Source organism: Poeciliopsis prolifica, unplaced genomic scaffold, assembly GCF_027474105.1.
Source record: "Poeciliopsis prolifica strain line A6 unplaced genomic scaffold, Auburn_PproV2 SCAFFOLD010, whole genome shotgun sequence".
In the NCBI taxonomy this organism is placed as follows: Eukaryota; Metazoa; Chordata; class Actinopteri; order Cyprinodontiformes; family Poeciliidae; genus Poeciliopsis; species Poeciliopsis prolifica.
Window position 1 is genome coordinate 10793424 of NW_026562385.1, and position 12774 is coordinate 10806197.

The following is a 12774-nucleotide window of genomic DNA, read 5'->3' on the forward strand; positions in this document are numbered from 1 at the left end:
GCTGCGTCAGCATAAGCCACGCCTCTTTCACACGAATTGTTATGCCGACAATAAAGATGGCGAACGGACCCGCGTAAATCGGAGGTTTCCGTTGAGGTACTAAAATTGAACAAACGCGGGTTTTTTCACGCTCCGGTGCTTGTAATGTGCATGTATTGCCGAGCAATAGATTATAAAAGCATAAAAGGGGTGAACGCAAGTCCGCCTCGTTTTGTGGTCCACTTTCCAGCGAGCGCGGCCTAGCTTTTAGGCAAAGCCTCAGTGTTTTCTGAGTCGCCTTCGCCGGTCAGTCGGCTGCGAGCCGGCGGAGAGAGACGCAAACCTGGAATGTGCTGGCCGCGGAGAGTCTAAGTGAAAAGGAAGAAGGGGGTGTGTTTGTGTATCTTAACGAAAGGAGGCGGGAATTAGTTTAGCTCACGGTTCACTACCGGTTAATGAATGACGGACTTTTCATTTACAATCCCAACGCTAATATTTTTTCCTGAGTTTGTCGCACTTTTGAGTCTGTTTCCTCCGTTTCCTTCCTGGTTGGAGTCCGGCTTGAATTCACGCAAGGTAATAACGGAACCTTTCCCACTCTGAACTGGTCTCACTTGTTCTTTAAGTTGACTTTAGGCTCCATCTTTTTTTGTTTGTTTGACAGGTCCTTATGCTAATTTCATCCCAAAACAAGAAAAAGAGCTGACCAGAGGAAACCATGGCATATGAGGAGTTAAAGGGTAAAGAAATGATTGGTTATATCAATATCACTCCCCATGTTTCAGATGTGATGGCAGCAGCATCATTCTGCCTTAAGTAATGATGGGAATTCTGACTTTTCTAAAGCATTTCTGGACAAATGTCATATTTTAGAGATGGGGGCCGACGGGGGCCTCGTTGCTGGGCGTAGTCAGAGGGAGAAGAGGAGATCCTACAAGGATCTGCTAAGAGAGGAAGAAGAGATTGCTGCAGAAGTACGAAAGTCCTCCAAGAAACGCCCGAAAGTATGGGATCCGTCTTCACACACTGCAAGTTAACGCTGATGCTGATTGCAGTGGCGTGAAATGTGTTGCATTCGTTCAAATTAGGATTCAGAGCTTTTCATGCTGGGAGGAGACCTGCACAAGAAGAAGAAGAAGCACAGTGACGACCACTATTACCGAGGTGAGAGATTAAAACTTTGATGAATAAGGATTTTTATTTTTTTCGGCATTCTGGTTTGCCCCTACGAACCTCACTTTTTCTGTCTTACTGTAGATTTTAATTGGATTTAGGACTTTGACTGGGCCAAATACAACACATGATCATTACCATCTTGAGATGAATTTCTTTTAGGTCATATTTGATAAGAAATAGCATGTTTTTTAACAACTGAAGTTGCCATAGTCACTTGATTGTGCTGGGAAGTGACATTGTGTGGCTGGAAAACACATAATGATGTTTCACTTTCGCAAGTATCTTGAATAACCGTCATTCTGTCGTCTCCGTCAGATCACGACGGTTTGGGCCCGCCTCCTCATAAGAAGAAGCACAAGTCAGTAGAGCGCTCTCCGCCTCTTTCCTCCCCGTCCGCGTCGCACCCGGCGGACACGGCGATGGGCCTCCTGCAGGCCATCACCTCCCCCATGGCGACAGGCTCTGACCCCAGCCCCCACCTGCACAAGAAGCCCTCCTACCCGACGTTCTCCTCACATTCCTCCAAGGACCGCAAGCGCGAGGGCAGCGGCGGCGGAAGCAAAGGGAGCCACTCTTCGTCGCACTCCCGCCCCACGTCTCTGTCGTCGTCGTTCAAGAAGCACTCCTCTTCGTCGTCCTCGTCCTCCTCCAAGTCGTCCCTGTTCCACGGCGGCGCTCCCAAAGAGGAGCCGCTGACGCTCCGCGAGGCCGACGGGCTGAAGATGAAGCTCATCATGTCGCCGGAGAAGGAGGAGCCCGAGAGCTTCCCGGTGACGCCGCACCCGACCAAGGTCAGCGTGAAGAAGGACAAGGACAGAGACAGGACGCAGCCGTCCAAGTTGCCCAAGAAGAAGGCGGCGCAGAGCAGAGAGCCGCTGCCCGTGGTGGGGAAGGAGGTGGAGGTGGAAGGTAAAAAAAACAAACAAAACGTAAATGTTTCCAGATTCGAGACGCACTGATGTCTTAGATCGGTCTACATGTTGGGAACAAATTCCACAGCAATGAGCCTGATCCACGGGTAGGTCCATGGAGTCGAGGTGCAAAAAAACACATTCTATGAAGAATCTTAATTCCTGATCTTGGAAATTCTGATTTGGTTCAAAATCCTCCAGAATCGATTTTAAAACACGTTTAAGTTGAACATATTTGCTGCTTGTATTTTATAAAATTGGTTTGAATGGTTTGTTTACACTGTAGTTTTCTCTTTTCGGGCAAGAAAGTTTCAATAGAAAAATTGTTTCACGATGAAATCATGACCCTAAAAATCAGAATCGAATCTCTAGACACTGAAAGATTTGCATCTTTGCTATTCAGGCTATTTCTATGCTGTATTATTTTACATCATATTTAGAATTCCTAATCATACTTTCTGAACAATCTGAAGAAGGTTTGTTGTAGTTCTATTCTTGATGTTTCACCAAAATAAGTTGTTCTCATCAGTTTCTTTATTGTTTATTTTACATTAGTTGTTATACTCCTAACTGTACTTGTTAGAGTCATCAAATGAAAAGAAACGTCTTAAGTCACTTCAGCACTGATTCCTGGATTGTATTGGAATTGGCTGATACCAAACTTCAGATATCGGGTATCGGAAGTGAAGAAAGCAGATCGGCGCGGTCCCAGACATCAAATCTGCTCTATCTAGTCTGCGCTATGCAGTCGTTGCCATATTTAGGTTTCTTCTAAATGCTGATTCCTCTCCTCATCAGGTCATTACGGAGGAGGCATGGGAGACGATAGCTCTTCTTCCGGTGGAGAACTGGAGGCTGGGGAGCTGATCATAGACGATTCATATACGCACATGTCCAAGAAGAAGAAGAAGAGCAAGAAAAGCAAGAAGAAGAAAGACAAGGAGAAGGACAGGGACAAGGACAAAAGTGGAAAGGACAAAAAGCACAGCAAAAGTTTTGGAGGTGAGTTCTCTGTTCATTCTCTCCGTTTCTGATTTTGTGACTGTATCTTACGTTTCTGATGCTGGGAATGCCTCCATTCCATCAATCAAACCAGCTGTAAATGACGTCACGTTCGGCATTCCTGTGTTAAACATTAACCCGCTGTGATAAGGAATGACAGGAAAGACATTGACAGGTGAGCAAACGCTCAGAAGCACCCGATACTGTGAAGGCACTTCCTGTCCTGGAATGTCTTCTCAGTTCTGACGTAAATAAATGCAGCAGAGCAGCAAACCGCAACACTGTCCTATCTGACCGCAGCTGCCCTGGTTACCGTTTGCTATGCAAACGCACTTCATGGCTGACCAAAAGCAAAAAGGCGTGAGATGTGGTCCGACCAAAACCCTTGATGTCTTCCTCTCTGTGCCGTTTTCCCCAGAATCGTCAAGAAGCCACAGTCACTCCCATCCCACTGTCAGCCATAGCGCCGTCGGGCCGATGTACGCCATGAGCAAACCCATCACTCCCCACCACCAAGGCCACGACGGAACGACGGAAAAGAAGAAGAAGAAAGAGGACAAAGACAGAGACAAACACGAGAAAGAGAAGGTTTCATTTCAGCTTTCATTTCTTAGGATTTTTCAACTTCCTGTCCTCTTACTGGACCCTTTATTGGACCCTTTTTCTTTCTGTTTTTGTTCTTGTAGACCAAGAAGAAGACGACGACAGCATATCAGGTGTTTTGTAAAGAGTACAGGGTGAACATAAATGCAGAGCATCCAGGTTTAGGTGGGTAAACGGACATTATTCCCTCATGTTGACCTAAAGCTCTTGTAGCAATGCTGTGTGTGTGCAATCTGCAGATTTTGGAGAACTAAGCAAGAAGCTGGCCGAGGTGTGGAAGGCAATGCCCGAGAAAGACAAACTAGTGAGTTTTTGAACGCGTCATGAGGAAAACTGATTAACTATTTGGTTTAAATGTTCAGTCTGTGGGGTTGGATTTAGTTCCAAAGTTTCTTTTCGATGCCGTAAATGAATGGCGTCTGTTTTTTGAAAACGGGCCAGGGAGGAGTGAAATCTCTGAATGTGGGAAACCGGTTCTGAATTCTGACGGACCGTTTCCCGGGTCTGCTTTAATCTCAGGTGTGGCGGCAGAAGGCCCAGTATCTGCAACACAAACAGAACAAAGCCGAGGCCACCACTGTGAAGCAGAAGTCCTCCAGCGACGGCAAAACCAAAGGTACCTGGGAGCTTCGCCTCGCAGCTAACAGGGAGACGCTGCTGATGAATCTGTAGCTTCTGCCATTTTGGGGCACAAAGTGTCAGCGCAGCCTTAAAAACTCTTAAATTCACTCATCTAAAGTTAAGGCCTTAAAATGTCTTGAGTTCAATCAAGTTGGCCGTAATTACAGTTCTTAAATTTAGTCGTAGCTGAACTATTTGATCTCAGGGGATTTTCTGTTGCGTAATGATGATCATTCCTTTCTGTGACTCGAGGTTGTTGTGGCTACCGCTAACTAGCTGCTAGCTAGCTTTAGTGCGTTTATCGTGGGTAAAGTGTTGAATTTATCACCGGCTGGATGGACAGCGTTGGTCTTCGCTGTTGAATTATCATTTCTACATTTCTGGCTTAAATTTCATTCTTAATGGTCTTAAAAAGTCTTAACTTGTGTTGGTGAAACCTGCAGCAATCCTGTGAAAGACTCCGCTCTTTCTTTCAGCTCTCATTTCTACTATTTTCAACTTTTCTAAGTTTGGAATATTTATCGGAATATTTATCCATTTGTTCTTTTTTTTTACGTTTTTTGTGTTGTTTTTTTTTCTCCTGTTTTTGCTTCGGTTGGATTCACCACTAGAGTGTTTCCAACACAGCTCACCTGGCTGTAACACGTCACATTAGTTTTCTCAGTGGAACGATGAGGAGAAACGTGTAATTTTGGCTTTAAAGTTTCAATGAAGCGGGTCCACAGACCTGGAACAATCGTGCTTGGTGCTTTAGAAGAAGAATGACGAAAACAAGAAGTTTCCTCTGAGTGTACAAACATCTCGCGGACACGCTGCTTAGTGAGTTTGAGTAAATCATGCTGATGTTTCCTTTTCTAGCATTTCTTCTTCTTTTCACTCAACAGCTCTTTAGCATTTTCAGCAGAGACGTGCAGCCTGTGACATTCCTATATTTATGCAGGAAATGTGTTTCTTTTTGATTAAATTGCGGTTTTCGCCGTCAGTCGTAGGAACCGCGGCGGGGCTGGTGTCGCCAACCAGAACGCCCGGCACCATGTCGCTGTCCCCGGCCCGGGTGCCGGACGTCGACCCCATCGACGCGGCGGCTCACCTGCAGCTGCTGGGGGAGTCCCTGTCGCTCATCGGCCATCGGCTGCAAGAAACAGAAGTGAGCTTGATGATCAAACGTGGACGAAAAATCTAGACGTACAGTTGGAAATCAGTCAGGCCTGTGAGTGACGGTGTGTTGTCTTAGGGGATGGTGGCCGTGTCTGGGAGTTTGTCCGTCCTGCTGGACTCCATCTTGTGTGCGCTGGGCCCGCTGACGTGCCTCACAGCGCAGATACCGCAGCTGAACGGATGCCCTCGAAACGTCCTGGTGAGGGTTTTGGTTTTCTTTATTTAAATAACAAATATTCGGTTCATTTACTTTATTTAGTGCGTATATGAATAGGGGTGTCTTTATCCGATAACGGAAATCGCTCCGATATCTTTATCATTGGTGGAGCAATACTGCCCCCTGTTGGCAATGGCAACTAAGTCAAACTGTGACCGGTGAATAATTTTCTCCCTAGTTTTATAACCAAAATGATAAAATCTTTCTGATTGAACCACAAGAACAGAACAGACTAATCCCAACTTGGTGGGGTTAGTCTTTCAGTCATACGCTTTTCTTTCTGAACCTGTCATACAAGGGTCATGGAGAATCATGGAAAAGTCATGGAATTTCTTTTTTTTTTTAATCCCAGTGGGAACCTTGTGACATTATCATTGTGTTTGTTGAAAATGGGTCTCAAATGGACAATATTATCAATCATCACAATCATTACAAAATCAGTTTTCCTGTTGAATAATTCGATGATTCCTTGGTAGGACTAGGTTTCATTTAGGGGTGTCAGATTTAAGGTCGATGAATATAAATGCAGACGTTTTTCTTTTTTTTTTTGATATACAAATGTTCTGCTTCCTGAAATCTTTTCTTCTTCTCCCCGTCAGTCAAACACCTTGGACAACATCGCCTACATCATGCCCGGACTGTGAGGATCCAGAACCGGAGCATCCGGACTCCGATCCCTCAGAAACCCCTCGAAGTTTAACTTAAGCCACTGCTTGGCATCGGGAAATCTAGATATTTCTAGTTTCGACGTGTTTTTAAAGAGTTTTTTTTTTTATTTTTTAAGACGACGTCTCCTAATTTTTGTAATTGCTGTTTTTAAACGAGACCTTTTTATTGAACATGTTGAATGAAACGTGCTGTCGAATGAAAGGGGACATTTTCTCATCATAACAATAGGATTCCAGTTGTACGACTGTGTTTTTATTCTTACTCATGTAGGAAATATTTGCCACCTGTGAATATTGACTGTGTTTAAAGTGCTTGTTTTTTATTGACGTCATTTTAAAAGTGCGTGCAGCCTTTCGGTTTTCACCGTGTTTTAGAAATTGAGGGACTGTTGGACGAGAATACAACTCTTGGCGCAACTTCATTCGACTGCAGAGCTCTTCCAGTGTTTTCAGTTTAAAACTGAGCAACAAGGCAACATTAAAACTGTTTCAGTGACATGGGAGAGTTTTTGAGTCGTTTACTTTTAAAATACTTTCCAGAGATCAAAATATGCAAAACATGAAAGAAATGTTTTCCGGAATATTCATATTTATTATGCAAAGTAATGCATATTGTTTGTTGCTGTTCGAAAGTTGATGAAATACCCAAACTTTGATTTCTTAGAAAATTATTGATACAATGTTTCTCAAAATCACAAAAGTCTGTCATAATATGATTTCCTATCTCAATTCTGCGACTGATATCCAATATGTGCTCATCTAACAGTCATTTAACTTGCTCAAAAATACGATTTGACTAAATTATTACAAGCATTTCAATAAAAAGAAACTTTTATTGATGAAAAATGCATATGGTCTCACATTTCTATGACGACATATTAGGGTCATTGTCGATAGAGGGGAAGAACAAAAAACTCGGACTAATCCCAGAAATTTTCTACAAAAAAGTTTGAAAAAATCCAAAATTTGTGAGAAGAAAACTTAACATCTCAGATTAATCTGAGATCTAGTAAAAACTTCCTGAGTTGCAAAAGGGGAAAATGTTGGACTTTTGAAACTCAAAACTTTCTAAAAGTCACAAATTGTGGAGTTTTGAATGTCACCAATTTCCAAGGCTTTTCTAGAAAATTTCCAAGATTATTCTCAAAATTGTACTTAAAAAAATATTTCTTTTTACTTTTCTAGCTCAGGAATTTTCAGCCTTATATTCTTGAACATTTCTGAAATCAATCTCAAAATGTGAGTTTTTGTTGTTTTTGTTGTGGCAGAATCGACATTTTCGCCTGACGTTTTATGGCCCTAATAGGCCGCCATACATTTCTTAGGTTTAAGTGACGTTTTTCCTAATCCGTTGCAGGTAATCAATCGCCGATTAAATCCCGAGGAAACGTTCGATAAAAGCCTGTCGTTGGCTGCGGATCAAATTCTGCTCAAGCTTTTCCTAATACAAACACAACGCGCAGCTTCACGTCTCGCAGCGGATCTCCTCTGGATGGAGCTGCAGGTCATCCCGAGTCACACGGCAGGAACCAGGAAGTGAGACAGAATGCTGGCGCAGCGGCGAGGAGGAGCAGAGATGGCAGCATCAGGAACACAGTCCGGTAAGGCAGAGCGACCTGCAGCAGAGAGACATGAAGAATAATAATAACAGCGGAAAAGAGAGAGAAGAGAGAAAGAGAGAGGCGGTTTGCTGCGTGTTTTCGATATTTTTGCGTGTTTTCGGTATTTTCGCGACACTTGACGATACAAGGCGGCAGCCTGCCTGAAGGGCGCTGCCACTTCTAGGAAAATTCAGCGTGATTCTGAGCAGACGAGTAGATGACACACACACACACACACACACACACACACACACACACACACACACACACACACACACACACACTCCATAGAAACCCACCGAGAACAAAGATAAGCAACACATTGTCTTGTGTTATTGTCTGATGTGAGTCAATAGAAACCTGATAATAGCCTCACAAACAGCATTGTCATAAAAAAATAAAAACAAAACAAAACATGGGTGTGTGCCATTTCTTTTGCAGAGCTCAGGCTGGTGGTTCTGGGCCCGGTCAAGCCGGGGAACAGAACCGCAGTCTGCTCCATCCTGGGCCTGGACGAGAGCCAGCGGGACGCCGGAGCTCAGGAATGTACCAAACACCGAGGAGAAGCTGCTGGCAGGCAGGTGGGACCGACTGGAGACACATCTGGTCATGTCACTGGGAGCAACAGAGCATTTCATATTTTAAAGATTTATAGGCGCACTGATATTTTCAGTGCAGTGCTGCACTGATCCGATACTGGGCCAGTAACGCGCATACCGATACCAACGTGGCTGTTATCGCCAATATCAGTACTAATTATTTATGATGTATTATAAAACGTTTGACCTCGTTTTTGTCTTCTTTGTTTTACGTGAATAATTTTGTTAAACATAGAACACAATTTAAATCTGATAGCAGTGAATTAGCATATTTACAAAATACTTTACTGACGTATTTGCTTTATAAACAGACACAATAGAGAAAGATGTGTGTGCATTGTTTTCTAAATAAAGTGCAAAAATAAATTTTGAGGCCAAATGAAAGCAAATTTTTATTTATTGGAGAGTTGAGAGACTCTTACAGAAATAACATAAAATTTTATGCATTGATCTATCCGATACTGATACAGTCTTGGTATCGATATTTTTGGCATAGTCAGCTTTTTTCACTTTCACTTTTTCTAGACCTCTGTACTGTAACGTTTTTAACTATAACTGCCTGGTGTTTGGCTCCAGAACCACCGTCTCTCTCTGCCTCCCTGCAGGTCGTTGTGGTCTCCAGTCCAGCCTGGTACGGCTCCGCCTGCAGCCCAGACAATCGCAGGACCCTCATTTCCTCCCTCATCGCCTCATCCAGCCCCGGGCCCCACGCCTTCCTGCTCTGCGTCCCGGTGAACGAGCCCGCTGGCGACGAGTCGCTGGCGCTGGACGCCCTGGCGAAGCTCTTCGGCCCCGCCGCCGTCAGCGGACACACCGTCGTCCTGTTCACGCACACGGAGGAGCTGGGAGAGGACGAGACCCTGGAGCAGTACGTCGTCACGTGGCGCAAAGACCTCCGGCAGCTGGTGGAGAGGTGCAGCGACCGCTACCACACGCTGGAGAGCGGCGGCGCAGCGGCGGCGGAGGAGGAGGGCCGGGCCGTGGAGGAGCTGCTGGAGAAGGTGGAGCAGGCGGTGAAGGAGAGCGGAGGCAAACACCTGAGCTGCCCTCTGTACCGGGAGGCCAAGGAGCGCGTGAGGCAGCGGCAGATGGAGATCGTCCGGCAGCGGAGCCCCGACTCTTCGGCTTCTGACCCGCAGCGGGAAGTGAAGGAGGAAGAAATGGAAGCGGTCAGAGAAGAGGCGGAGAGGAGCACTGGCGATTTCGCTTTGAATCTGGATGACATTTTCCCCTCTCATGAGAAGAGCGTCTCGCCCTCCGCCGCCCCGCCTTCGTTTCTCCGGGGCTTGTGGGAGAAGCTGGTGGTCTGGCTCAGGTGGCTGCCCAGTCTGGTGAGAGTGGAGGCTCTGTTCGGCTCCCTGGTGGGCCTGTTCGTTGGGGGGTCCATGGGCGGCACTGTGGGGGCCACGGTGGGGTCTGTGGCCACCGAAGTGAGCCGGCGGAAAACGGAAAAAACCAAATGAGGGGCAATATTAAAAGAAATATGCAAATTCACTGCTAACAGAGCAACAAATAGCGGAGCTGCAAAAACACAAAATTTCACTTGAAACAAAACAAAACCAACTTACAAGTAACTTTGTATCAAGATATAAAAGCTTGTTTTAAGTCAATCATTTCTTAATGGTGATAAAAAGTTTCACTCGCACTTTATGTCACTTATAACATGGAAAAATTGTCCTATTAGTGAAATAATCTGCCAGTGGAACCAGGACTTTTCAACAACATTCAAAAACTATTGGCTTAAAACACAGAAAATGTACTTGTGATTTAGTCTTGTCTTATTTCAAGCGTATTAAGATATTTGGAAGAGAAACTAAACCAAAAGTTCTTGGTCAGATTGAGAGTTTCTGCAGTTCAGTTATTTGTTGCTCTGTGTTTCTCAACTATGCGCTTACTGGGCAACACGTGTTAAAAGTCTCGGCTTCACAGTGACGCTTGAAAAGGGTTTTCTGCATAAATATGATCTAAAATCTAGTTTTGCATCAGATGATGGTTGGAGGTGTCATGGTTTGGGTTTGGTGGCCTTTATTAATCAGGACCTTGGGACTGGGAATCCAACTGTGTTAAAGAGTGAAGCTGCAAATCCTAAAAAGTCTCTAAATCTGGAGACTCACTAGAACAGCCAATTTTCCAGCTTGATGACCAATCAGTAGAAAGTATTCCTGGTTCATCCCGGAATTCCCTTAATTGATCGCAGTTTCCCGACTTCTCGTGGAGCTTTTTCGCGACGTGACGATGTGGAAAAGTTGTGGATGTTTTCTATGAGGCATCGATATCCTCAGCAAATAGGTGAAGCCAGCGTCATCGCTCTGGGTTATTTATGACTCGGCTGCTAACACCAATGTGATATTGGTTCGTATTTAAGAAATATTTTAGTATGTTTTAACCCCAATCACTGTTAACCTACCAAAGAAACAAAACCTACTGAAGTTTATTGTTTGAAATAACGTCAGTATTGTATTACTCCGTATTAAACCTTGAAAAAAATTCTCATTTTCATCGACAGAGCTACATTTCCCATAGGGTTTTTCTCACTATGAGCCAAAACCCTTCTACATACGCGTCCTAAATTTATTTCTGTAAATACTGACTATCATGAGTCACATTTAAACAGAAGATATCTGGAATGTCTTCTCCTGGCACGTTCCCAGCTGCTGAGACGTGTTTTCGAAGCGTGCAGCCGTTCGTTTCTGCGTTTATTAGTGATGTCAGTTCATATTTGCAGCTGAGCTCAGATTGGATAATATTTGCTGTTTTGCCGTTAATTTAAGAATAATAAGTCCACACAGTGAAACTTGGCTGGACAAAACGATCGCATACTTGAAGTTATTTTTGGCTATAATTTCCCCAAATGTCACAAATTTTCCTCAACTGCTGTTGTGCCTTAAACTGCTTTGTTTACTATTTGTTTACTTGAGAAAAGTATTCACACCCCTTTGTTATTATTATTATTATTCTGACATCATTGCCTCAACTTTGAGTAGGTTTTGATACTCAAAAGTGGAAAGAATACAGGAAATGTTTTGCATGCTTTTGTGTTAAGCTCCCCCACGTTGAACTTTAACTAGACCGGTCTAACTCAAGAAAACCGCTCCACTCGAGCTCCGGCAGACACCATTATTTTTCCTCTTTCTCGCTAATTATAGCGAGAAAGTTGCAATCGTACATCACTCTGCGATGGTTAGGCAGTGGCTGAAGAATGGGGGGGTAAAGGAATGCTTCGTAATGTTGGCGCCGTTCCAGATTGAGGGGAAAAGCAGCAAATCTTCAGCAAAAAAATGTTTTAAATTGCTCTCAGAAATTTTCTAGAAACATTGACGTCTCTGAGCTCCAAAGTCGACGAGTTGAAAATGTTTGACATTTGGAGCTCAGAAATGTTCCAAGTTTTTTTTGGTTTTTTTTTTTTAGGAAAGTTTTTAGATGATTCTCCAAATTTCTGAATTTTCTGAGAACTATCCACAAGATGGCGGCGTTGACCTTTCCGCGTGAGCTCACCATGATTGTTTACCACCACCAAGCAAATAAAAGGCTGCTGTTTTAACAACTCTTGACTGTGACTCTGTGGTTACCTTTTGATTCCTTTCTTTCAGGTTGCACTTTTCAAGAACAAAACCCGTCACATGTGGACAGACGCAGCCGAGCAGCGCCGAGCTAAAAGTATCCCTGCTGCCTCCCAGACTCTCTCCCTCTTCCACCGCGATGACTTACAGCCTCGACACTGACGTAATTGATACTCTGCTAAAAACCCTCCGTCACAAGCCGTCCTTTACATCTCTCTTGTCCGCCCCGGGCCTCTGCGAGCTGCCGGGCGGCCTCCGCCTCAAGAACAGCTAGGCGTTTCCGAATGTGGGTGGTCCGGTCCGGGCGGGAGGGAGAGAATTAGCTCAGCTCTCGTGTCCCCCCCCTCTCCCCCCCCACTCTCCCCCTGTTGCCAGAAAAGAGAGCAGAGGGAGGGGCGAGAGGGGAGAAAGAGAGAGTGAGTGAGTGAATGGGAATACATCTGTCTTCCAGATGTGGCCTCCTCTTGTCTGCAGCGGGGCTGGGTGGCGGGAGGGAGAAACGAGAACGTCTTAAAAGTGAAGGAAAATTGGTGCTAAACAGTTTTTTATTGTTGGGGATTACACGTGCAGCAGAGTCCATACCCGTCAGGATCCACTGCTTTTGTTTGGCCTCGCAGGCGAACCGAACCAGAACCTCTTGAAGCGAATGTATATGAGAGAGCACCTGTCCAAATATTAT

General features: G+C 44.7%; 2 protein-coding genes across 2 annotated transcripts; both read left to right on the top strand.

Moving 5' to 3' along the window:
- Window positions 1-49: 49 nt before the first annotated feature.
- On the top strand, window positions 50-7183 carry hmgxb4a (HMG box domain containing 4a). Its single transcript, XM_055035490.1, has 13 exons — window positions 50-555; window positions 644-719; window positions 853-983; window positions 1068-1143; window positions 1471-2064; window positions 2865-3068; window positions 3487-3656; window positions 3755-3836; window positions 3911-3975; window positions 4191-4287; window positions 5276-5439; window positions 5527-5649; window positions 6267-7183. The coding sequence occupies exons 2-13, from the start codon at window positions 698-700 to the stop codon at window positions 6309-6311; spliced, it is 1773 nt and encodes a 590-aa protein (XP_054891465.1). The 5' UTR covers window positions 50-555; window positions 644-697; the 3' UTR covers window positions 6312-7183.
- Window positions 7184-7697: 514 nt separating this feature from the next.
- si:dkeyp-69e1.8 (uncharacterized protein LOC100001340 homolog) lies at window positions 7698-12086 on the top strand. Its single transcript, XM_055035522.1, has 3 exons — window positions 7698-7936; window positions 8378-8517; window positions 9141-12086. The coding sequence occupies exons 1-3, from the start codon at window positions 7882-7884 to the stop codon at window positions 9996-9998; spliced, it is 1053 nt and encodes a 350-aa protein (XP_054891497.1). The 5' UTR covers window positions 7698-7881; the 3' UTR covers window positions 9999-12086.
- Window positions 12087-12774: the final 688 nt, after the last annotated feature.

Coding starts and splice junctions, on each gene's coding strand:
- hmgxb4a (XM_055035490.1), top strand. CDS start 698: ATGGCATATGAGGAGTTAAAGG. Junction 3,657..3,754: donor ACAAACACGAGAAAGAGAAG/GTTTCATTTCAG, acceptor TTGTTCTTGTAG/ACCAAGAAGAAGACGACGAC. Junction 3,976..4,190: donor TGCCCGAGAAAGACAAACTA/GTGAGTTTTTGA, acceptor CTTTAATCTCAG/GTGTGGCGGCAGAAGGCCCA.
- si:dkeyp-69e1.8 (XM_055035522.1), top strand. CDS start 7,882: ATGCTGGCGCAGCGGCGAGGAGGAGCAGAGATGGCAGCATCAGGAACA. Junction 7,937..8,377: donor AGCATCAGGAACACAGTCCG/GTAAGGCAGAGC, acceptor TTTCTTTTGCAG/AGCTCAGGCTGGTGGTTCTG. Junction 8,518..9,140: donor GAGAAGCTGCTGGCAGGCAG/GTGGGACCGACT, acceptor GCCTCCCTGCAG/GTCGTTGTGGTCTCCAGTCC.